Below are 26,021 nucleotides of genomic sequence, written 5' to 3'. Positions count from 1 at the left end.
AATTCTTTGTTGTATCTCATAGTGGCTATTCTCAACATAGCTGGCTTCATCATGATTCTATTTCCCTAAAGACTTTATGGTTCTACCACCTCCAACATATCTAAACATGATGCATTAGAATCTCATTACTGAAAAATAAATGAAATGTTAGCACATGGTTGCCTCTTTCCTTATATGAGAAATACACTTTTTATATCTCTACAAACTGTTTCCTTTTTTTTTTTTTTCCAAAAACAAAGGAGGAAGTTTTACTTCCAGTTTACTGACTGCTTACTATACCATAGCAAACTTTAAGTATCTTCACTACAGCTTAATAAAATATAAAAGATATTAATATCAGATTAAAATGAAATCCTGTGCTGTTTTCTGGGAGTTTTGTTGTTGCCAGGAGCAGATTACATTGCCTCACAAGTCATAATAGGTGATTAGGAGAATGGGTTTTAGATTATTTGAAGATTTGTAATCCTAATTACTAATGGATGCTCAACTATTTCAATTACTTGACTGACTGAAAAACCTTACTCTCTCATTTGAGAAGTGAGGGTGACTTCATGGATGGGAATAGCTTCCATAGCAACAAGGTAGCACATATGACAATAGATATATGAGAAATGCAGCTTTTATTTTAAACAAATCTCTGTTCTTTTTTGCTTTGAAAGCTGGTTTCAGAATTGTTCATAATACCTTTGTGCAGCTTGTAAAGTCATACAAGTGGTTATTGTGAGAACTTGGAAGTCAGAAGTGTCCTCAAAGGCATTTATACTCCCTGGTGCAAAATTTTCCAGAGGGCCTTCTGAAAAGCACTGATTTCCATGTTTACAAATCCAGAATCTCTATTATACATTCAAACTATATTATTTATTGAAAACTAAAATGTAGGCTGTGACATACTGCAATATGATATTAATTATACATATGTGTACAAATGCTTTTTCCCGTTTAGATCCAGTAGAGATAAGGAGAAAAGCAGACTTCTTACTTTCTGCAGGTCAGAAATCACCACACCTGCACTGAGACAAAACAGAGAATTGTCCTGTCCCATTCGCAGCCCACATGTCTACATTTCCCCACCACTACCACCACCTTTTTTGAGATCATATAAAAATCTCGATTCCAGCAATTGTAATTTAGGATCAGAATATTGGATTTTGTTCTCCTCCAACTTCTGCTGAAGTCAGAGAGAACCTTTGCCACTGACTGTGCTTGGAGAAGGATCAGACAGCGTATTCTTGTGATGTAGAATCTTCTGTTCTTAGTTGTCTGTAGAGGAAGCCTTCTAGGACCTCTGTGAGTATTTGGTGTATATACAAATGTGGAGACTGCAGGGTTTCCACTCCCATTACTTTTGACAAGATAATTAAACAAACAAACAAACAAAAATTGGGAAGAAATTTTCATACCAGTGGTAATAAAGGTTGTCGTATTTTGTTTGAAATATGGCTTTCATATATGTACTCTTTCTTCAAGCTAAATGTTTGTGAAATCTCAGCAGACGAACTTGAAAACATTCCAGAACCCTTCCAAGTTTATTGCTATCAACTTTATGGTGTTTTGTGATTTATATTAAGACTATATTTCCTGATATGACTTACAACTCTGTCTGGATAGAGACATCTTGGCTATCTCCTAGGATTCCAGTTCTCAAGAGGGAGACATTATTGTTCAAATTTTGTGATATTGGAAGGCTTTCATTAATTATGAGAGAGAAAAGGATATTATAATATTTTAAATCCAATAGCAGCAGTACTCTAGCAGCTACTATCAACACTGTGTTTCAGTGTTGCAGAGGGATATTTCAAAATATTATGCAGCAGCAGTTTTGAGTTTAATTGTCTGCAGATGGTAGATGATCTATTTTCCTCACTCGTTGCCACATTTCTAATAGCACCCAGGCTGTTCTATGTAAATTAGTGATCTTTCATATAATTTTCTCCTTAATTTTCCAATATTTTTGCTTTGCATCATTCTCCAGCTGCATCATGTTGGATCTGACCTTTTAATTTTTTTTTATATTCCTTAATATATATGTATCGTAGCGTGCTTAACCATTTAGAGGCAAATAAAGAAGTACAAGATCTTATTACTGTGAGCCATGCTAATACTTATCTGTAATAGTCAGAGACCGTTACAGCTCTGACAAAAAATCAGGGTACTTGGAGCACACAGACAGTCTGAGTTTTTCAGCTTTTTCTTGTTGTAATGGCAGAACATGAGCTCATGTAAGGCTCGGACCTCAGTCAGCTACAGACATACCTAACTCAAAGGTGATAACTGTCAGTGGTCCTTCTTTGAACATTGAAAGTTAAGTGTATGGGTAGTATGTGCGTTTCCAGAGCAGAGACCTAAGTAGGTACAATAAAAATGAATCTAAGCTCAAGAGCATTAACATGAAAATTATCTTAACAAGAAATATAGGAAAATTATATTATAATAAAATGAGATAATAAAATGTGAAATGAGTACAAATTACGTAGGGAAGTTAAGAACAGAGTAATCAGAATAGGCAGTAGCCTTTTACCTAGAAAGCCCAGTGCTCTAACAGTCTCCAGTTTCCTCAAACGCATTTTATGTAAATAATGTGCTTTGAGTCCTCTTCTGGAAAGTCATATACAAAAGCTCATTAATCCTCAATAACCAAACTAACAACTGAAGATGAAAAGAAACTTGTGCTGTTGTTTGTTTTCTTTTTTTTTTTTTTTTTCCTTTTCTTTTTTGTTTATAAGAAGTTCAGACAATAAACTATTGACCAAAATTCTTCTTGCTGGCCTAGCTTCAGTCTGGCTTTTTTTTCCCTCATGCATGCTGACCTGGAAATCTTCCTTTGCCTTAGCTGCGATAATCGTGACTCAGCTTACAACACCATACATTCGCATCGCCCCTGCTGCAGGCGACGACCAACTAACAGGTCAGAAGTTCAAGTATAGACAAGTCATCATGCCCATTCTTGTCTCCTTTTCTTTGGCTCCTTTTCCCTAATGATTTCTTCATTCTCTGCTCGTAAATAGTTTTCTGTGTTAAAACTTTCTTTATAAGTTTTTCTTCAGCTCCATTAAATTAAACTGTGTGCTTGGCACCGAAATGCACACACGCATGGCCGTATGTACAACTCCACTGCATGTTTCCATTATGTGTGTGATCTGTGGAATGTTCTTTCAAGCCTAATGTGAAGAGATCTAGCCTCGCTCCATTTGTAAATTCAATCATAGTTTAAATACAGATATCTACCTGTGTACTTGCTTTTTTTTTTTTTTTCTGTTATTAGATCAAGACACTAGTATATCCAAGTCATTTATTTAAGGTTCACAAGTTGCATGTATAAATTAGAACAAAGACCTTGCATTAATGTTTATCATTTTATTTTTTCCCGCGGTGTGTTGGGAAGGTCAGATTTTCTGGCAACATTTCAAAATGCATAAAATTTAAAAAGAGGTAAAACCGATTCCCTCGTTATGTCATACATGAATTCAAGTCTTAAAATAACCTAGGGTGTGAGATGTGAAAATGAACAGAACTGTAAGGTTTCTAGATCTAATTGTCACAAAAACTCAGTGCAGAAGTGAGACGATTACTGGGCTGAGTGTGGCTTGCAGTCCAGTTCAGAATGTACTGAAATCTTTACAAACTCGAGGAAACTATTCATTTTGTTGGGAAATAAACGTGCAAACCCTTTTATTTTTGAACAGAAGGAAAATGCACTAAACAAATATCTAAAACATAAGGTGAGTTTGGAAAATGCGAGAGGGGAATTTAGACCTAGTCCATCGGCATTTAGCAGGTGATAAAATCGTTGCCTTTTTCAGGAACACTGGCATACTTGAGTAGTGTGTAAATATTGCTGCTGGGGTGCCTAAGGGTCAGTGGGAGTTCAGATCCTTAACATCTGGATTCTCCTGTAGTCAACAAGAGACAGGTAAATGATTCAGCAGAAGAAAAGAGGATTAGTGGCATGTCTACAATAAATTTTAATGCTGTGATATGTGTTATATAAAACAAAGCTAAAATACATAATATAATGCCCAAGTTACTGTGTCAATCAGGACAAAATTGTTGCGTGTAAATTCGTATTATGTAGTAACATAAGAGCTAACCAGAATAATGGATGTATTATTCTAGGAACTACTAGCTTGTTCTTGTTAGTGGTCTGTCAGAATCTCTGTCTACGTGCAGTTTTATAGCTTAGTGTTTTACTTGCAAGTACAAATAAGGCTTTGAATAGACAAACAGCATCTCTTGAACTTCAGCAATTTTTATTTCTTCATCTCAGGATTCAAATAAGTATATATATATTTCCAGATGGAGAAATAAATGTTTTTCATCTCTTTCTTTATCCTTTTCTTCATTTGTTTTAATGCAGAACTGAGTAGCTACAGGGACCTCCACAGGACCTATATGTTCCGCATGGGAAAATATCTACTGTAGTTAACAATGAGAGAACAGAGATATAGCTAACAAACCTGTATCATAGCTAACATATAGCAAAGTATTGGTTGCTTTGTTGCTGGTGATACATAGCTTGGGCCTTCATATTGTCTATCAGATCTGTGACTTTTTTACTTTTTTTTCTTAAATAAATAAATCTTATGCCACTGTAGTGGAAATGCTAAGTCATGGCCTGCACCAGCAATTGAGCACCTGATGGGAAGGCAGGGCCAACCCAGGGGAGCTCATTGCATGCACCTGAGCGACCATAATGGGTGGAGTCAGGATCCACCCCTTCCCAGACCTCATTTAAAGGTTAGCAGTGGAGGTGAGGGTATCTCTTGCTGGAGATTCCTGCCTACCTGAGGTATTCTAAAGGTAAGCACTTTTTCTTCTTTTGTTTCTGTGTCTGTGGCTGCTGTGTTTGGGCTCAATCTCATTTGCTGCAGCCTAGGATTGTGCTACCTTGCTACTATTGCTGTACTTTCAGTCACGTTACAGCATTACAACCAGAAATTATTTACATATAGACAAAGTATCAAATGATATCTACAAACAGCATTTGTGGATGTCTTAGAGACATCTTCATATATTTCTGAAATAATTCCCCTGGGGTTTTTTTTGTTTGTTGTGTGTTTTACAAGCTCTCTTCATCCTATAAAGACTATGTGGTAAAGAGGGAAGAACTTTCATCTTCCTTCACAGTTGTCACAATAGGGAGTGTAAATCCTTTTGCCCTGCCCGCATGGTTGTTCCCATGGCATTAAGAGGAATTCATGTTTTTCTACAGACAGACAGCGAAGGAGCTGTCAGGGTAGTAAGGCAGTCATGGTATCTGCAGTGCTATGAGGAACTCAGTAAACAGGGAATGGAGCTTATTCTCCCTCCCTTTCTCTCCTACAGGCTCACAAGCAGTGGAAAGGATTTCTATGTAAAAGGGCTTCTTCGTGTGCAAGTCATAGGGCTGTTGCCAGCCATAGTTACCACAAGGCTTACAGGTGTAGCTGTTAAATAACATTGCCAAGCATTTTCTGCTTAATGCCTTTTCTTCTCTGCTGAACACCGAAGTAATCACACTTGCAATCGAGAAATTACATTCGTCCTTTAGGATTTGAGGAGATATGTAATTTGTGGTCAGGAGGACAGGGTTGGGATTTTCTTTTCTCTTTCTGGTGGGAAGTCGATGCTTCTTGCATAACAGAAATTTAAAATTTTGGCTGCATTCCTGAACATTGTTACTTTTTTTTTTCAAAAGTTCTTCCTCTTCAGAAAACTGAGATCATACAGTTTAGGTTTCGAGCCAACTCACACACACAGTCTCGATCATCAACTCATCCTGGCACTTACTGATAAATAAGTTTATAAACAATGCACTAGTTCCTCTTTGTCTTTCCTTTCTTCCTCATTTTCATACTGAAATGACTTCCAGCCATGGAATTAACTGCTATTTGTCATAAATAACTCTACAGCCACTCCTTGATTCAGTACTTGTTTGGAGCTTGTGGCAAGAGAAAGCTTTTATCATCTCTTGGCTAAGAGAAAAGACTGTATGTACATGAAGCATAATGGTCCTCATGATGCAGTCTCCATGTTTGCACAAGCAAATACAGTTAATACAGTTTTACAGTACAATTTGAAAGCATTTATAGGATTTTTCAAAAAGTTACCACTTGAAAGTGGCTATGATCTTGACTTTTAAGTCAAGAATAACAAGTCTGTGTTTCTGAGAGTCTGAAAGCTTCTGCATTTTTGCTTCACTTTTTTTTTTTTTTAAGAGACGTTTAATGTAATAGGCTTGAATTGGCCATATTTGGTATTCACTTGGTCCTCATCTTTTTTATTCTGTCTGCATTCTGATAAAATACTATGCTTGGAATTGTGATTAGGATGTTCATTCTTTCAGGCATTTTCTTAATTGTTGAAATATGTCTGAGCTACTTATATTTAAATTAAAGTATTTCCATTTGTGATTTAGTGGAGCAGCCACCACTTTGCTAGATGTTATTAAGACTGATTTCCATAGAACGTCCTTTTTACTACCCATTGTTAATTACACATGCAGCTGGAAGTGGGAGTTCTGTATTGTACGGTCTTCATAGATAAAATTCTTGGTACGAATCAGACACAATAAGACATGTCAGAAATCTTGTAAAATGACTGATACTTAAGGATTGAAAGTATTTTTTTTAATGATAGTGACTATCTTAAAGCTCAGATGAATTTTACCGTGCATACCTTAGGCAGCATATTTTAAAACCATGCTAAAAAAGAATCATAAAAATAGTTCCAGTGGGTTTCTCCTCCCTTATGAAGTTAGCTGCATAATAAAATGTACAGATTTCTCCAATACGTAACATTTATCACCATCTGGGTCAGATTCTGTTACCAGCCATTCCAGTATAAAAGTGGGAAAACTTCAACTCAAATATTAGGTATTTTTTTTAACGTCAAAGGATTTACTCCAGATCTATTACTCTCAGCCTCAGCATTACTAAAAACAATTTATTAGTACAAAAACAGAAGTGTGAATTTGAGAAGGACTCTTTCTGTTTATCTAGTTTGTTCAACAGAACTAGTGTAATTTGAGGTATAGCCACATGGGCTGGGTAGACATCCACATTCCTTTTTCTCAATCCTGTACATTGTAGAATTAGCTTAGATGTATTCTGATGTGTGGAAACATGATGTGCTGCTTTGAGTAATGGAGACCCCATGAATTCCTAGTTGACACTGCAGTATTGTTTGTAATAACAAAGGCTTATGCAGGCAATTTTTCTGGTTGAATCCACAGTTCTAGGTTGTTATTCTTTTATCAATACTTCTGAACATAACTGGCATCAGTGGGAGCTGTGCATAGTTAACAAAGGGAGTGCAAACCCCTGTATGGTGTAAAGCCAGAGCCTCTGTGATGTGAAGTATGGTGCCATTGTGGCATGACGGGGAAGGCTAAGTGAGAATGATCTGACTCTCGTAAGTGAAACTCCAAGATCCTGCTCCTCTTACTCTGATGGGCAGAATGTAAAGCAAGTGGAAATCTTCCTGCTTTCTGCTGCAGTGGCTGAGTGCATTCCAGTGGGCTGGAGTGTCACTTGTGATTTATTGCCCTTTTTTGTTCTTTTATGTGTTAGATTTGTCATCTTTGCAATGACAGTTTCATCTATAAAACAGTATAGTTACAAGAAAATGTTAAGAGGATACAGGACTGCCATGGGAGCTACTGGTTCTTTTTTTTTTTCTTGCCTAGTACAGTACTGAGTCAAATGTCAGGTTTTCTGTTTTTTAAGAGTACATCCAAAATACCTCAGATTTTAAATGTAAGTACAGTTTCCTTAGAGTAGCAGAAATAGAGCTGAAGCTAAACAGTTATGCTGAGGGTAATGCTGTTATCTTGTCCTGATTTCAGCCCAAACAACGTTAATATCAAACTGATGTTTGGTTGCTACTCTGGGACAGGACAGTGCCTGAACTAGGGTGGGAGATATTCTGCACCATGTGAAACCACACAGAAGGCCATAAAGCTGTGGGAAGTTGGCTGGGGCCCAGCTGCTGCTTGGGGGTTGCAGGGCATTGGTTGTCTGGATGAGATCTTGTGGTGCTGGCAGGGTGTCATGTTGTGCTTTGCCTTGGTCAGTGAGTGGTGAATGATTGCATTGTAACTATACATATATATACCTGTCTATATATATGTGGTTCTTTGTGTGTGTATTCACACACATAGGTAACTATGACTCACACTGTAGATACTTATGGCTTGCCAAGGAGATCTGTATTCATAAGCTATGCTGGTAACGTACCCAGGGTCACGGATGTTACAGACCCGGGGCAGAAACTGCTGGAGTAAAACCCATGACCTACAAGAAAGTAGTAATCCTTTCTTATCCCTTAAGAAGGACTAAGTAGCATTAATAGTTAGGTTGTACACTGTAGAGACTTGAGTTCCTTTTAGTCAGTAGTTAAGCAGCTGGGTATCACAGAGTTAATAGTCATGGCAGGATCTGTGTTAAATCCCTTAAGAACACTACTAGCTGACTAGGAAATGTAAGTGTCCCAGTCCGTAGCTGAGAGAAGAGCATGATGCCAAGTGTCAGCATCAAGTATCTCTTCAGTGAAGAGACTGAAATGAGGTTTAACTTCACCTGCTAAAGATGAGTCTGTTCAATTCCTCTTAGCATGAAAAATAATCTATTTGCTCAGCGATTTGTTGTTGTATTGGAATACCTTCAAGGCTGTTTGAGGTTGAAGCAGGGGATGCTTTTCTTAATGGAAACAAATATCAGTAATAAAAATAATTATGAATAAATTGACAGGGTTAAACTTTTGACAAACTTAAGGAATCTCTGCTATCTGTGCAGTACTGGTCACTCTTACATTTATTCCAAAACAGTTCAACATCAACAATTGACAGAGAAGCAGAAAATACAAAACAAAGATATCAATAATTAACTTTTAATAATATGCTTCTATGTGATGTGGTATGCTATTTCATTTCAGTACAAAAAAAAGAGGTCTCTGATTTTTGCATTCAAAGCAGAACTGTTTTGCATGTACCACAATGAAAAATTAAGGAGAGACAAGGGAAGAGAGAAACTCAGAGATATAATTAGTAACTGGAAAAAAAAACCTGTGAATTTCAATGTTTCCCATCTGTAGTCATTGAGTATATTCATAAAATGCTAAGCAATTTTAATTTGAAAGAAAGTGCAGGACCTTGTTTGGGGTAAAATAACCTGTTGTTCACAGGTACTGAAGATCTGATGTTTGTATCACTGGAGAGTTATCAAAAGTGTAATGCGATATTACGTGGATTATATCTGTGCTAATGAATAGAGTAATACTAGAGTGTGTTATGGTTAAGTAGGGTAGTGTAGTAAGGAGGAGAGTAATACGGTCAGCTTTTATCAGAAGGCATACTACTCTGGGCAAAATAATGTTCCACTAACTCACTCACTTCTTCAGTTCCTTGAAATAACTGATTCAATAAATATCTAAGCTATGTCTTGTCTGCTTGGTGTAATATCTCAACACTATGCTAGTCATGACTAGTTATTGATGGGATTTCAACACTTAATTTTCTACACATTGTATTGAAAACGTTGTCTGTAGTAATGTAAGCTTGACAAGAGAAAAGGATTTTAGAGCTCTGGGAGATATGTTCAAATTCTTTGTGTGTGTTTTAGACTTTTTTCAACACTTTGAACTTTCATGTCCTTCTGCTCATCTGATTTTTCTGTTATAGCTGACCACTGGGAAGTTTTTGTGTAAACAGAAAACTCTGCTTTCATCTTTTGAGTTAACATGAGAAACACAGGGGAAACAGAGCTTAAAAAAAAATGTGAATCATCATTGGTCTGAACCAAATGTGAAGCCTTTTTGAAGCATACAGGGTGTATTTTGCATTTTCCATTGATTTAGACAGCTTCTGTTTATGACTAAGCGTGTTGCAAATTAAAAGTGATATGAAAAGGAATGAAGAGAAAAATGACTGTTTAAGGCATTCTTAATCAAATGTGACAGTTGGATGTTTTTCCATAACCGTTAAAACCTACAGAAAATACATGAAAAATGAAATGTAAATTAGTGATGATCATTCAGAGGAAGCCTAGTCTATTTGTGTTTCTGTTGATGAACCCTGATCTTGGTTCATCTAAAGCTGCTTCAGTTTGGACAGTTATCTTACTGGCAACACTGTAAATGCTTTTAAAACATAAATAGAGTTATTATTCTGTATTGATACAGAGGTAGAATTCTGTGGAATGATTTTTTTTTTCTTTCTTGTGCTGATTCTCTTTTCCAGTTCCTCCAACAAATGTTCTCGTCTCAAAACAATGTTGACTCTGGAAATGTTTTTTTTAAAAGGATATGCTCTTTTGTCCTGCTTTTTATGCATTCATCACAAATATGGTTTTACCTTGCATGTATCTTCTCACCAGGCATACGTTGCTGCATGTACAGATAGCTCATTCTTCTTAAAGATACTATTTTGTGCTATCCTCCTACAAACAGGCAGTTTGTAGTGTGCAATAAGTAAATTCTGAGAGAGTGACTGGTGTTGAAGGATTTCTAATGAGCACTTTGTAAGGGATTTTGTTGGGAGGAAAGCTAGTAGTGGAAATCAACAGGAATGTCAGCTTGCTGACTTTCTGCTTGAAACAGTTCATCTGCGTTCCTGTAGTGCTGGAAACATCAGAAGACAGTACCTCACTCCCCTGCTTCCTACCTTTAGCTCCAGGTTATTCAATTCCCACAGTGCTTGTAATGCCTTGCATTCTTGGATGGGAATTAAAAGCTGTGTTTGCCATACCATTGAGCTCCAGAAGTTGAGTTTCTCTTTAAGTAGGTCAAATCCAGAGTAACTTCTCTCTTCTCTGAAGAGTGCAGAGCCGTCTTCAGGCTGAAGTTTGAAGTCCCACACCTTTTCTGGTTGTATGTCGTAGTTGAGACAAACTTCCAAGGACATCTGGTATGTATTAATGCTTTTACTGTAGTTTCAGGAGTAGGTCTGGTGTTGGAAATGCGAGTCACCCAGAGGTCACCTTGGCAATAGGTGAAATTCAAATGTTTATGATGAGAATGATGTTAAATTACCCACTGCTTAAGTATGTGTGACTAAAAAGTGGTATGGATCTGCTCAGAAATTTTTTTTATATCTGGGCAGAGTCAGTCTGGACTGATCGCTTTTGTTTCCTTAGAGATAATTTGAATTCACCATGATCTCTCTCATTGTTGACACAGAGATACATGATATGCACATCTCATCTCATTTTGTGGCTGCTTCTCTGGCCATAGCATATCACTACTTATAAAAATGCAACTGTTTCTTTTCCTAATAAAATACAATGGGGTGTTCTGTAGGGCCGTTTGAAAATTTAAAATTGCAAAGAATGCTTATCATTTGTCCTTAGAAAATTCTTTTTTTTCCAAGAACATCGTAAACAGTGTCTATATGTTCTATGCTGATGATTAATTTCTGAGTCTAAATGCTATTAAAGTGCAAGGACTTCTAATTTCCTTGGTTTTGAGCGAGGTCTTCAAGTGGTTTTGGTGAGCAGAGGAAGCTTTTGATGAACTTTATTTCTTTTTTCTTTTTTTTTAAAGAAAGGGAAGAAAAAGTGTTACTAGGAAGCTTTAGTTTGGTTTGTTTTCCTGGAGGAAATGTGCTGTTTGTGAAGGTTTGCTTGCTTGTTTTCTTACAAGCCCTTTTTTTTTAAAAAAAAAAAAACTCAGTCTCCAGAAAATCCAGTATCCAAAAAAGCCTGGATTAAAATTCCATATAAAAAATGACTGTGGTGAGACCAAAAGATGTGCCTCAAGTGAGGAGCTTTGCTTGTTTTAGGCATGTCTGGTAAAGAATGTTCTTATTCCTGACAACCAGAAACACAGATGTTTTTTAAAAAACAAGTCTTTTTGCTCACATGCACCAACATGAATCATCGACCAGTGAGAGATAGCGTTCATTCGATAGTCAGTTAAATGAGTCATATTCATCATGCTCTGCATTTCTTTTCATGCAATTCTTTGTCGCTTATGTTTACATTTCTGTAAAGAATATCACAAACAAAATTAATAATTCATAGTTATTGTTACGTAGTAGAGCCTTATTTTGATCATCCCTTCTGTGCATAAATCTTTTAACAAGATGGGTTTTTCTTGCATTTAAAAAACAGCAAATAAACAATATTCCAAATCAGTGCGATTGTGCTATGGAAGTACAGAACTTATTTTTAAGAAAGGGAGATCTTTACACAGCAATGTGTTGTATTGATGATCATAAATTACAGATAAGATACTCTTCTGCTATATTTTTGAGTGCTGTTTTCCCTTTCACCAGGGCATTCAGGCAGACAGATTCAGTGAGAGCTAACATATCATAGAAGGGAGAATCGTGTTACGTTGATTTCCACACCACAGTGCTCAGCAAAACAGAAGGAAGACATAATCCCTGCCCCATGGATAAAGCGGTTTATGCATAAGCATTTCCAAAAGAAGCCAGGGAAAAGAAAGGGAAAAATACTGGAGGGAAAAAAAAAAGAGAAGCAAAATAGATCTTACTTGAAGGCATTTACAAAATTAATATATTCAAGGCATAGAGAGAGAATACTGAAAGTACTGATCAAAACCACCTTCTGTTACAAATTATACCCTGCCCAACAGCACCTCATAACTTCTACCATATGGACAAAAATCAGAGTGGTTTTAAAGGAGGAGTAGGGCCACAAATTGAAAAGCTATCAATGATGAAGGGGAGAGAGAACTTTCTCCTTTAGCTGGAGTTCTACCAGGGCAATAAAACAAAGGCGTTAATTAGCAGTATACGTGCTGGCTAGCGGATGAGGACTGAATGCCAGTCACTTACAGTATAAACACACTAGCCAGGGTGGTAATTCATTTCATCTGGAAATGTGTATGTGTTTGGGTCTTCTCCAAAACAGTTCCAAAGCCTGGCATCTGAAAAGAACTTGAAATTCAAATCAAAAGTGTGTTAAACTGGCTTATCTTTTCATACCACTAATAATGCTGCTGTAGACTTAAGAATAAGTGTACCATTGTCTGCAGTCATGGGGGAGATAGCAGGGTGGAAATAGAGAGGAAATTCTTTTGGGAGAAACTGGATGTTTTCTACCACTGTCCCATCTTGGGTGTATTTTATAGTTTTCGGTAGGGGATTGGAATTGATGTTGGTTGTTCAATGTTTATAAGACGGACCTACACCTCTGGAGCACACCTTATACCAGCAGTACAGGCCTGTTGTGTACTTACTTTGTCACATTGCATTTTGTCCCAGTCCTTTACCTTTGGCATCTCTTCATCTGCTTTCCTTATCTTTAGGTCTAGACCATTTATGTTCCTTCCTTCCTTAGAACACTGTAACTGACATAGTCCTTAAAAATATTATTCTTAAATATATCTTTCTATTGTTAAATTAACTGAGAATAACGAGTGCTAGCTGGAAGGAGTATTTCTTACATTTTTTTTAATGAGTATTTACCTTTCTCTCCCACCTATGCTTGCTTCAGCTGCCTATGACAGCCTGTCTTGGCTAGACAGTATGCTTTTGGTGAAAAGGATTGCTTAGCTTGTGCTTACACTGTTCTTAGAACAACTGGGCTTTCAGTTCAATTTAGAGCTTCTAGGTCCTACTGTCCTACAAGTAATAGCAAGTAGTAAGGAGTCTTTTTTTTATTATTCACTCCTGTAATCTTGGTAGACCATGGAAAGTATGGGCAGAGTGATCTTCTCTGTTCCCGCGGTGGCGAGAACCATAAGAGTCTTGTGATGGATGTTTCGAGAAGGCCTCGCACTTCTGTGCTTCCAGTCTTCCATGGAGCATTTTGCATTATCTTGGCCACCTAATCACAAGTCTATCCCTCACACAGAGGTATTACATTTCATCTTCCTGACCCACTCTGTGGAAGTAATATGAAGGTAGGTGCTGAGATAAGAGTTGAATTGCACTGCCTGCATAATTATTTGATTTCATGCCTCAAAAGAATCTGAAGTCTTGTAGGTGTGTTCATTTACTTTGTTTTAGAGAGAAGTATTTGGCAGTTCCCAGTTCTTGTGTAGTAGAGATCAAAATATACTTGAAAGAATAGGCTGCATACTAACACAATGAGTTAGCCTCCACTGAAACTTGAGACTGAAATATCTGGACTAACTGTATCCTTACTTTAAAGCCTTTTAAAGATAACCATTATGTCAACCACTGGGAAGCCTATAAATGAAATTCAGGTGGAAAGGCTTGCAAGATATGGATCAAGGAAGAACCTACTGAGGCCTTAGAGCTGCAAGAAGAAAGTAAAATGGGCAGCTGCTGTGGTGAGCCTTAAGTGCAAGCCCAATCTAGTTAGTTAAAGAAAGGAGTTGTTTGTTACTCGAAAAGGGGAAGAAATGTCTGGAATTCCTAAGATTGCTTTAGACAAAACAATCTATAGCTTGTTTTGGCAGTGAATGCTTTTATCTTATTCCTTTGTTTGTAAACATAGCGAGCACCTCCTAGACTAGTGAGCCAGGGTTATTTTAATGGTGGTCCTTTTCTGCACAGTAGTGGGCCGTCAGTCAGCATTTCTAAGTACAGCTTTTGGAAGGGACTAATAAACATTAAAAAACAAGTCTAAATATTTGCTAATATACTGAGAGAAAGAAGGAGGTTCTGTTTGATAGAGGTCTGTTTATGCTACAGAAGAGAACTTCCATTTTGATAAACAAGAAAAAGGACTACATGTAAGTTAAAACAATATTTTGCATGGCTAGTTCTGTTAGTGAACTGTCTTAGTTTCCACTTTAATGAGTAGTAGTTCTGCTTAAACTTTTCTGTCCGTAAATGACCTGCATGGGACTATTGTTTTTGAAGTGTTTGGTTAGGTTAATAACATGGCACTTGTGCCTTCTGAGTGGAAAAGGAAAGTGAGGTTTTCTGCTCAAGGAAATGACAGAAATGTTGGCCCAGAAGCAAATATATATATATATATATATATACACACATACACTAACACTAGAGCTATGTATCTTGAATGAGAAATTTTTCAAAGAAAGATTTTTATTTTTTTTACTTAATCTTGGTAGAGAAGTAGGAATTTCACTGAAGGAAGTAAGTATAGAATTCACCATACTCTAATGTCACCAGTGGACATTAGATACTAATGACTGGAATATAATTCACTTCTCAGTCAGAAGAGGATCTGGTAAGACACCAGATAGTACTTCTTTATCACTAAACTTCAGAAAGGGAGGTTCCAATGGAAAGAAAAAGCTGGTGAGGTAGGTCTGGGAGTCAAAAATAATTAGGTGTGGCACTACTCAAAAATGTAATCACTGGGTCTTGCAAGGTACTGAACAAAAGGGGCACTGTGAGGGTAAGTCTTAAGTCAGACCAGTTGAAGGGCAGTTATTTATGAGTTAAGAAAAAAAGTTTCACATTTTAAATGCTACTGAAGTGAAGACCATGAAGAATGGGGAAGAAACAAGGAAGAAGAAAACTGGAAAGTCTTAAGATTAACTAAGGGCACATATCTAAGGGTTTAGAACTAAACAGTAGTGCTGTCTTTCTCTTATTCACTACAGGAAGCCTGTGGAAATACTTTGCTAGATTTTGTGGCATCATGGGGCTTATCTGTAAGTGTATCTCAGTTTTTTTCACTTCTGGCAGGAAGCACTCCAGTTTGTTCTCATCAACTAAGGACTTTCTGAAGTCAGCACCTTGATCCTTTGTAAACTGTCAGGAAACATTTCCTTGTCCTTTCATTTCCTAGGAAGCTCCCATGAGCTGTCCTGCACTTGCTGCTTTTTACTGACCTATTGCCTCTCCAGAGGGAGACCACAGTATATGTGGTCAGGATATATTTATCCTGATTCTTCCAACTTGAAGTGAGGTTACTGTGCAAGGTTTAAAGTCAGGCTGCTGTGTACAAAGGTAGAACCAGAAACTTAAAAGTTGAGCAAACAAAAAGCTATAACATCATTTGGTCTAGCGTTGTGAGGAAGAAGCAGTGGTCTTAGCTCAGCTGTTGGCAACAAGCAAACCAAAAGGTTGTAGCACATCTCTGATGAAGAAAGGCTGAGAGAGTTGTGCTTCTGCTCAGAGAAAAGAAGGCTCCAGGGAGACCTTGTTGCAGCCTCCCAGTACCTGAGGGAAGCTTCTAGTGGGAGTGGGACTGACTTTTTACATGGATGGATAGTGATAGGACAGAAGGGAAAATAGTTTTAAGCTAGAAAATTTGGGGGGGGGGAAGAGAGAGAGATTAAATGTTAGACAGGAATTGTTTACTCAAAGGGCAGTGAGGTGCTGGCATGTCTACACAGAGAAGCTGTAGTGCCCCATCCCTGGAGGTGCTCAAGGCCAGGTTGGATGGGGCCCTGGGCAGCTGAGCTGCTGGGTGGCAGCCCTGTCCATGGCACAGGGTGGGACTGGGTGGGCTTTGAGGTCTCTTCCAGCACAAACCATTCTATGATTAAGAACAGATAATCTGCTGGAGATGCAGGAGTCCATTAGTCTTGTTGGCGTGTACTTTTAAATTCTCTAGCTTAAGTAAGGAATTTTAAAATGGCTCTGTCGGACAAATTGTTTGAAACAACTATAATATGATACAATAGTGCGAATTTAATGCTGTTGCTGTAAAGAAAGGTTACATTTTTGGGAAGACTTTTAGAATTGTGGTACAGTAAAGAAAAATCAAATGACCCTTTTTTCTTAACTTGCAGTAAGACTGTAAGTTTCTTGGAAACATACAAAACTAAAAGCATGGATTGCCATTACAGTCTATCAAGTGGTAAAATTAATTTCAGAACTACTGCCTTTAGTGACTTGCATCCCCTTACACATTGTTTGCCTTCGTCTCTGTAATGCCAGTGCAAATTCTGGTGTGCCTACAGATTAAAAGTCAGTTAAGTAATTATCAGATGAGAGATGAATTATTACTTTAGACCAAGATCTACCTATCGGACAGGAACCAAAGAGAAGTAAAACAAAACTTTTATCATAGGTAGTGTACATCGATGTTTAACATCGCGTGCTGTACGTATCTATTAAATAGCCCTCAGAGTTGAGGCAGCAGCTCTTGAACGTGATGCTAGTTAAGGAGTATTGATGAGAACTAAACCAAACTGAATTAAGAGGCAGTATCAGTGTGAACTTGAGTCTTGATAAATGCTTGACAGTGTTCATTGAAGGTAAATTTGAAGAGCTTTTAATTCGTGGAGGGTTCAAAATTGGTTGTTGCACTGAAGAAATGGATGTGGATTTCACTGCTGCAGATGCAAGCTCTTTAATGGCTGCCTGCTGTCAAAATAAAACCAAACTATGCTAGAGGGGCTAAAGAATGGGGTGGAATGCAACAGATGGAATCTTTTTATTTTTTTTATGTAACTGAGGTACATTAAAGGAATAAACAGTTTTAAATAAAAATGGAGATGTTGATCCAGAATTTCTAATAATAATTTTTTTAAAAAGATGTTCAAGCCAAGTGAGAAGTGGCAAATTTGGTTCTTTTACCCAAGTGGGTTGTCAAACCAGCTGGTGCTAAGAACATTCAGTGAATGAATGAGATGCTGAATGAGACCAAATGAAAACTGAGTTAATAGCAGTATATTTTTTTAATAATATTTAATTGTAGGTGTTTTTAAAGGGAATGTAACACAACATGCTTCCAGGTTAACACAACCTTTTCTATGAGTCAGGCTGAGTCCATCATGGTGATAAACAATTCTGTTTTCCTCAGAGCGGCATTACATACAATTTTCTTAGAAAATTTCTGATGATTACTCAATTGGGTAATCACGATATGATGCAGTATGGGAGTTTCAGTGTCCTAAAATTAGGCTTTATATTTCTCCTTGTGTACGACTTATTTTGAGAGTTTGTTAGAGGTGGCTTCTGCAGCTTGTAATGAGTTACCCAGAGGGTAATGCTTTGTGTCACTGAAGGCATTTCATGAATGTTGTGCTCCAAGATACAAAGAAAATCTTTGTATTCTGAATACAACTGATATTATCTCTGCACTGTGCAACTCTAGCTAATTCTAATGAAATGAGGACCCTGTGTCAAAGGGAGGCAGGACAATGAGATAAAATGGATAGGATAGTTGAGTTGTACATTAAAATGATGCAAGGATGTCTTCACATATGTTAATACTGAGCATCCCAAGAGTCAACTGGAATTTTTAATGGAAGGAAGGAAACCATATGGCAGATTTTGAGAAGGTGTTACTGTAAGTGTTCCAGTGGAGTTAAGGAGCTTGAAGTAGATGATGATGAAGAGACATTGGAAGGAACCAGTGTTAGAAGTTATACCTGAAATGGTGCTGCTTCTTGTTGTCTTTGCATTCTTTTGTTTGGGTCTTTAGTTCAAAAAAACACTGTGACGTCCTTCTCACCTCCTGCTGTTTGATCATAGTGTTTGATTCACTGTTTTCAATTTGTCAAGTCCAATTCAAAAGCTGCCTTTTGTAAGAAGGTACAGTGAATGTCTTCTAAATATCTTATACACTTTTGAGCAATATGGATTTTAGAATCATTTATGCGTGACAAGGAAATTAAAGATGGAACTGTTTATAACAGACTTTCATGCATATGCACAGAAGAAAATATAGGGATAGATTCTGTTATGAATGCACATTTTAGAATAAGAATTTTATTAATATGGAATTGCAATTCATTGCTATAGAACTAATGCTCTGTTGGGAATGGGCACAGATGTGTATCAGATCACCTTCTCTGACTTCCCACTCACACAAAGAACCGTGGCCTGATTATTTCAAAAATCCTGGTACTTACAGTTAGGTCTAGCTATATTTTGATTGTGTTGGTACCATAAAATTGGTCCTAATAACAATTACCAGGTTTTCCCCATGTTCCTAGTGGAATTTTGAAGATACAGGCCGAAAGTGTAACTGCAGGGAATCAGAACAGCCATCCTAGAGTACCCTGCTTGTGACTGAGAATATTGGAAAATTTTTCTTTGTACCTCTCAGAAAATTTTTGTATGTCAATTGATCACTAATTTGGCAAGAAAGCAAGAAAGGAAGCAAAGAATCAAATAAAATACATTTGCTTTCTAAACCTTTGTGGAACCTGGGCAGTGAGATAAGATTGTGGTCTTAAAATACTATGCTTAAGTTAGACTTCACTTTTCCCCTTCCCAGGAAAAGTTATAGCAGGAGAGTGATGCATAAGTCCCCATGTCCATGTTATGGCAGGGTGCCTCAAATGATGAATACTGTCACATTTTGATTTAAGAAAAAAATTGAAGTCCATAAAAAAAAAAAATCAGTTTAGTGAATTGAATGTTGCTTCCTTAACATTTTTTCATCCTGAACTCATTTAGTAGAGGAAATGGATATTTCATCAGACATGGATTTGACGTTCCATCACATTATACAGTAAACAGTACAAACGATGTTATTTTTTTTAAATGGAGAAGCTGAAAGAGCTAAGACAGTAGATGCTGTAAGGCACTGGTTATCTCATTTAAACAGATATTAAATGTGGGTGCCAGTGGTGTGATCATCAGCTGCTTCCCACTTTGTGAATAAATTGTTTAGGAGTCTTTTTGCCTACCAGATGTGACCTAGATTTAGCTTTCCAAAGGCAAAAAAAGTCTATTGTGTAAAAAAACAATTGTGGGTAAAATGCATGGTAAATGAGCTTATCTCACTTTTCCAGGTGTTTAAGCTAATATATTATGGAATTACAGCTTCATTTATGAAAAATAATTGAGGAAAATGTTCCAGCAAATCAAATTTGGAAAAAGGCTTAGGATAGTTATTGTGTTGTGAGTAAGTTTCTAAATGGCAGAAAGAAAGGAAAGCCAGAAGAGATAATAAAAATATAGAAATTTGCGAATCTGTGAAAAGGCTTTTGTAAAAGGGTCAGGACTGGCTGTGATATCCTACCTGTGTTGTGGTCTAACAATGTCAGGAAACAGAATGAAAAACTATATTATATTCCTGTCAATGCATATGGAACCAGGATTTTTTTCTAGAAAGATCACAAATTGGTATTTGTTGGCTCTGGTTAAGATTAATGACATCAGTAAGTTAAGTGTATAAAAATGGAAAGAGTAACATCCTTATTCTTTTTCTTTCTCCTCCTTTTACTGATTCCATAGGGGCTGCTACTCGAAAACCAGACCCAGAGCCTGAGAAGCAGACTGACCATACTGTTAAAATTGCTGGGGTCATCGCAGGCATCTTGCTGTTCGTCATTATATTTCTGGGGGTTGTTCTGGTAATGAAGAAAAGGTGAGTGATCAGTAGATATTTTCTATGTACATGTTCATATCACAGCATCTCCTACAATGGCTCTCAATCTGATATTGGCATAAATTTCCAGCCACCTTCATGTCCTTTGTCACAATTTAGGAAGTAGTGCTCCCTCGTATCCCTCAAAGCTTTGCTGAGATTTTATAAAACCACAGCATGTTTTTTTTCTACAGCATTTTCTATGAATTAATATTTGTGGCTTCGTTATAAAAGAAAAACAACTCAAGGTTAATGATTCTAGCACTTTGTGCATTAGTACTGCATGATGGACTCTAATAATAGAACAGCATCTCTATCCTGAAAGGGTGAGTTTCCTCTCTGTGTAGCAGATCAGCTCAAAGTTAGATATAATATCATTTTTGAAAATAAAAAAAAGCCTCAGTCAGGAGCTAGAGCTAAGGTAATTTGTGCTAAGAATAGGGTCTGTATTGCTCGACATAAACTTCATTCCCTGGAAACAAATGAAAATGTGATGGTGCTGAATGTTTCCAAATGTCAGTTCAATGCAGACATATATTGAGATTGTTCTGATTTGAAAATCATATGAAAACTGCTAAACACTAGAGATGTGAGGCTTTTAAGTCTGCTTGTTTTTTTTTCAACATTGTAAAAGGGGAAAAAATATATGCCACCTCCCTTGCTGCAAGATGCAAGAAAAATCCTTGCAGTGATAGAAGTCAAGATAGGGTGAAATTCATTAGCAGACAAGGTCAGGGCTTTTGGTTATATCTTGAGGGACATGAGGTTTGCAGCCATAGAGGTAGACTTGAGGATGAGTGTGAGCTGTGCACGTGGCCTGAGTCACTAATTCTCCATATGTATCTATTGTAGTCATCCTGCTGTCCCATAACCCATCTCCTTGCCATTCACATGGTATTATTCCCTTTTCTTATTTTGCAAGCAGTCTTGGCCTGATTGTGCTCATTCCAAGACTGATTTAATTGTACGATAACTAGTTTGGCAGGTCTGAGGTAGTCCAAACCCTGAGCTGCCTGAAATTCTTCAAGAATGTGAAGAGAGGAGGTGTGCAGGGAGAGAGGCAGCTGCTTGGCAGTGCCGCAGGGCAGGCTACACAAGTAGCTGCTTTTCACTTCTCTTGAAGACAGACATGGGTCTATGAGATAGGAGAGAAAAGTGAGCTGTGGCTGGGGCAGAGGGCTACCTCGTGATAAGGAGTGGGGAAAGCTGTCAAAAGTTGCTATGCAGAAGAGACAGAGGCTCAAGCCCTAGAGTAAATCTGGCTGGGGCAAAATAGGCCTTGTAACCAAATCTCAACAATGTGCAGTGCAGCAGAGTTGAATTCTGTTCTGATTTTTTTCAATTTTTTTCTTCCCAATTCTGATTCCTTGCATCATTCATACTTCCTATTTTAACAGTTGAACTCCCAAAGTTCTCCCTAGGGCTAGAGGCAGCACTTGGCATGCAGTGAGGAAGGTTTCGTGTGTTGTCTGGCCAGTCCTCCATGTAATTCCTGACCAGCATTCACCATTCTCTCTCTTCCCCATCTGAGTCTCCTTAAGTATCTGCATCAAAGTTAGAATATATTCAAACACAAGGCACAAGTTCTTCTTTGTCTTAAAGGGTGAGAATTGCAAAATGACCCAAATGGTTTGTCAGGGTCTGTGGCTGAATGAATACTATACCGGCTCTTGCTTCACTCTCTAGGGAAGAGCTCTTTGATAATCTAATTGTTAGAGGCAGGGAGGTTTGAATCTTAAGTGTTTGGATGTTAATGCAGAAGGGTGCTTGTTTCCTTCTGTCTATCAAAGTGCAGTAATTACAACTCATAATAATTCTTTTGTTAGGAAGAAAATGCATTATGTGAGCTTCTACAGGGTTTGAAATAAATCTTCTTGTGAAGAGATGAAACTATTGAAAGTACAAGTCCAGGAACTCTTGTTACTAAATATGCACAACTCCACTGCATATGGTACCAGTAAATTTAACATGTCCCAGAATCATGCTGCAGCCTTGAATGAAACAAACTGTAAAATGAGTTGAGGTGAATATTAATGAGTAAGAATGGTTCATCTGTGTAACAGGATGTGACTAGGCTTTAATGAGAGTATCAGGAGATAGAGGTCTGGGACAGAATATACCTTAAGCAGATGCTGTATAATAGAAGGTTTTGAATACATTTATGCTCACAACTTAAACAAAAAATGGACCAATTATTCAATAGATTGTTATTCATGCATTAATTCAGTATGCTGCTGAGAGCCTGTATGGTTTCACCTTGGTTCAGTTACTGTTATATGTTTATGTATTTAAAGTGTGTAAATCATCTCAAAGGCTTATTGTACCTGCATTGTTTTTGCAGTTTTACAATACTTCAGGCGCTACTTCATGAAACAATCTTTTCAATGTAGCATATCATTTGACTACTGCAGTTTGTCATTTTATTTCATATACTTTATCAGGAGCTTTACTGGAGTGATGAACTGATGAGAAAGTAAAATAGCAACTAGGACCTCAATGGCACCTTTCCTCTGAGAACCACTTTCCTTATGAGTGGACTCCTAGGGTTACAATGCTAGGTTTTACCATGCCAAATCTACATGCTCAGAAACTTGCTGTATTTGCAATTAGCTGCAGCAATATCACATTCACATTCCATTATCCCAAGGCATATCCCAAGGAATGTGCTGTCTGTTATTCATCCTTCCACTGAAATGAGTCCTTGTAGACACACCTCAGGGATGGGATGCCATCCAGAGACCTACACAGGCTCAAGTGGTGCGCCCAGGAGAACCTCGTGAAGTTCAACAAAGCCAAGCACAACATCTTGCACTTGGGCCATGATAATCTCCACTGTCACTACTAGCTGGGGAACAAAAGGATAGAGCTCAGCCCTGCTGAAGAGGATATGGGAGATGGCAAGCTGGACATAAGACAGCAGTGTGCCCTCACAGCCTGGAAAGCCAACTATATCTTGGGCTGCATCAAAGGACATGTGAGAGCTCTCCTCTCTGCACTGGCAAGACCTCACCTGGAGTACTGCATCCAGATGTGGAGTTCTCAGTACAGGAGGCACATCAGCCTGTTGGAGTGTATCCAGAAGAAGGCCAGAAAAATGATCCAAGGGGTGGAACACCTTCCCATGAAGATAGGCTGAGAGAGCTGGGGCTATTCAGCCTGGAGAGAAGGCTCTGGGGTGGCCTTTCACGATCTGAAGGTGGGCTGTAAGAAAGGGGGCAGACTCTTTAACAGAGTCTGTCTTGATAGGACCACAGGAAATGGTTTCAGACTTAGAAAAGAGGGGAGATTTAGACAAAGTAAGACTTTTTTTTTTTACAGTAAGGGTAGTCGTAGTGAAGCATTGTAACAGGTTACCCTGAGATGCTGTGAAAGCCCCATCTCTGGAGACATTCAAGATCAGGGTAGACAGGGATCTGAGCAACCTGATATAGCTGTGGTGTCCTTGATCATTGCAGGAGAGTTGGACTAGATTACCTTTACATGCCCTTTCCAACTTAGATGATTCTATGATTCTAGATGGGACCTCCAGATCTCACCAGCAGATTAAATTTACTGTCTCTGAGGATTCAAGTGATAAACTAACTTCATTTCAAACCACTTTTTCAGTTGTCAAGAGAATGGGAAAGCATTTGCATTGTATGTTGCAACCATGTCTTCATCCACCATAGGCCTTTACCAGTCACCAAAGTGAACCCAGCAGACAGTCTTTGTGTTTGGCATTAATTCCGTAGTTAGAAGACTAGACCAATGCTCAAAGCAAATTTTTCAATGCGACATGGATATGCTTTGCATATGGTACCTGTAGTTTAGCTGTAGGTAGGAAAGTTCTACAAACACCACTAGCCATTAGTCATCATTATTTATTGCATTATATAATGGTCTTCTGAAGTAGCTATATTGTAAACTGGGTCACGGAGAGATTAGGCAACTTAACTATTCAGTGCATGGTGCAGAGTCGCTATTGAGGGTAGAAATAGCAAGGACACTATACATTTGCTGTAAGGACCCGCACTCTCTGACTAAATATGTGTGCTTGTCACCTGGGTTGGAATAAGACTGTTAGGGCTTTATTGGTTTTCCTTCCACTTGACTGCTTAGAGCTCTTTATCTGTTCTGTTCCATCTTTATTCATTCAAGCACTTCCTGCATAAAGCTGTCATGTAAAGTAAACTACTAGTCTACAAGTTATTCCTGATACTAATATGGTCATATCAATATGATTATTCTTCCCTGTGAAGGAAAGCTGGGAGGCTTTCCTCTTCCTGTAGCTGTGCTCTGAATCTCTGACGTATGAGTTCATGCAAAGTCAATGGAAACCAATACACGTGTTACCAGAATGTTACTTTGCAGTAAAAGGGACTTTATGTCTGATCCTGAATGTAAAATTTCAGGCAGGGCCCTTGATCTCTACTAATCTTTGACGATTTATAAAATAAATAAATGAATAAAAAATGCAGCAGGTTCACCTTTTGGTCAACTTAAAGTAGAGTAATGAAAATCAGAGAACTGTTCCTATAGCATTTGTGTGAAAGCAGTGGCAATTAAATCAAGACTTAGGAAAATCAGAACCTTATTTTATCTTTTCTCTTTTTTTCTCTTTGCAGATTTTCTTTTATGTTCTATTTAAGCTAACTTTAAAAAGAAATGTAGAAGTTGAGAACTTAGATCTATTGTTCTGAGGTTTGCTTAGAAATATATATGTCTTTAGGGTGGCAGTTTCTTTCAGGGCTCCTTCTTGCTCCTGCAGTGGTACCGCAATAAGCGAGCAGTTATTAAAATTTTATGTTGACTTCTGCTTCAGTTGTAGAACGGAATCTGTCTGATCATTGTTTTTTTTTCCATAAAGCAGTTATTTTCTTGTGCTTGTCTTTACTTTCCAAGTGTCTTTATGTCTGAGCCTTCCAGTAGCTTCCTGTGTGTGTAATTGTGGCATCTGTTTAATGCAGAGTCCCTGGTTCTTGGCAGCGGTTAAGGAATGCTTTTGTATGCGGTGGAGCTGGGCAGGGAATGCGTTGGTCTAATTCGCTGGTAGTAAATCAGGCTGTTCAGCTGTACACCTTTGCCAACAATTTCAAGCAGTTAGGATGGAAATCAGAGATAATAGGACTGAAGGAAAACATCAGTTTTCTCCAAGTGCCCTCCTGTCTTTTTCCCTTGAGGTCAGCTACAAAAAAAGAGATAATTAAAGAAATGGAGAAAAGTGTGGAGATTACACAGTTCCAGAAGTTTCTTCGTATAGTAAAACAATCCTTCTTCAACCAGCTGTGTTATTTTCATAACATTTTATAGTGAGGCCTTACTGTACAAGTAATATTTATGAAATGTAGTTATGTTGTCAGTTCCGAAGGATGTGAAAGAGCTTATTTTTTCACTGTACTTAGAAACAGCCTATTGACATAAAATAACCACTTTACTGGAAAGTGGCTTAAAAGCTATTGGTTTCTTGAGCAGAAGAGAATTTGGCCAACGTTGGCCAAATTATTTCAGTCACATTCTTCTACAGAAAGAGACTTTTCTGCACTTTTCATACATATGGGGAGGATACATTTGTATACATTATGTAGGAAGTAAAATGGAACTTTTCCATGTTGCTTTAATAAGCTAAATCTGTTCAGTTAGGAATGGTGCTTTTACATGCGACCTGAGAATTTGTGAATCTAAAACTTCATAAAACTAAACTGTTTTTCCTGCAGGTTTCATCTATAGTTCCTTGTTATTTGTCTGTTTGCTCTTTTCCCATTACCTATTATCCTTCTATTATTCTTGAGAATTAAAAACTACACTGTTGTTTGTCCAGGGCTTTCATATGGAAAATCTCACAATGGTAACAATCTAAAAATAACTGGAGCTTGAAACTTAATTTTTTTT

The 26,021-nt window shown here is 37.7% G+C and overlaps 1 protein-coding gene across 12 annotated transcripts in view; it reads left to right on the top strand.

Annotated features, from left to right (window-relative positions):
* Nucleotides 1-26,021, top strand: part of PTPRM (protein tyrosine phosphatase, receptor type M) — a 458,835-nt gene that overhangs the window by 287,123 nt on the left and 145,691 nt on the right. For 8 of the 12 annotated variants that reach the window (XM_040695586.2, XM_015282548.4, XM_015282546.4 and 5 more), the window contains 2 exons: nt 2,831-2,905; nt 20,021-20,153. In XM_040695586.2, the coding sequence (XP_040551520.1) occupies nt 2,831-2,905; nt 20,021-20,153 (208 nt within the window). The remainder of the gene's footprint in view (nt 1-2,830; nt 2,906-20,020; nt 20,154-26,021) is intronic. The other 4 variants (XM_015282551.4, XM_040695587.2, XM_015282550.4 and 1 more) reach the window with 1 other exon arrangement.

This window comes from Gallus gallus, chromosome 2 (genome assembly GCF_016699485.2).
Source record: "Gallus gallus isolate bGalGal1 chromosome 2, bGalGal1.mat.broiler.GRCg7b, whole genome shotgun sequence".
Lineage (NCBI taxonomy): Eukaryota > Metazoa > Chordata > Aves > Galliformes > Phasianidae > Gallus > Gallus gallus.
Note: the sequence above shows the minus strand (reverse complement) of the source record. Positions and strands in the feature narration are given on the sequence as shown.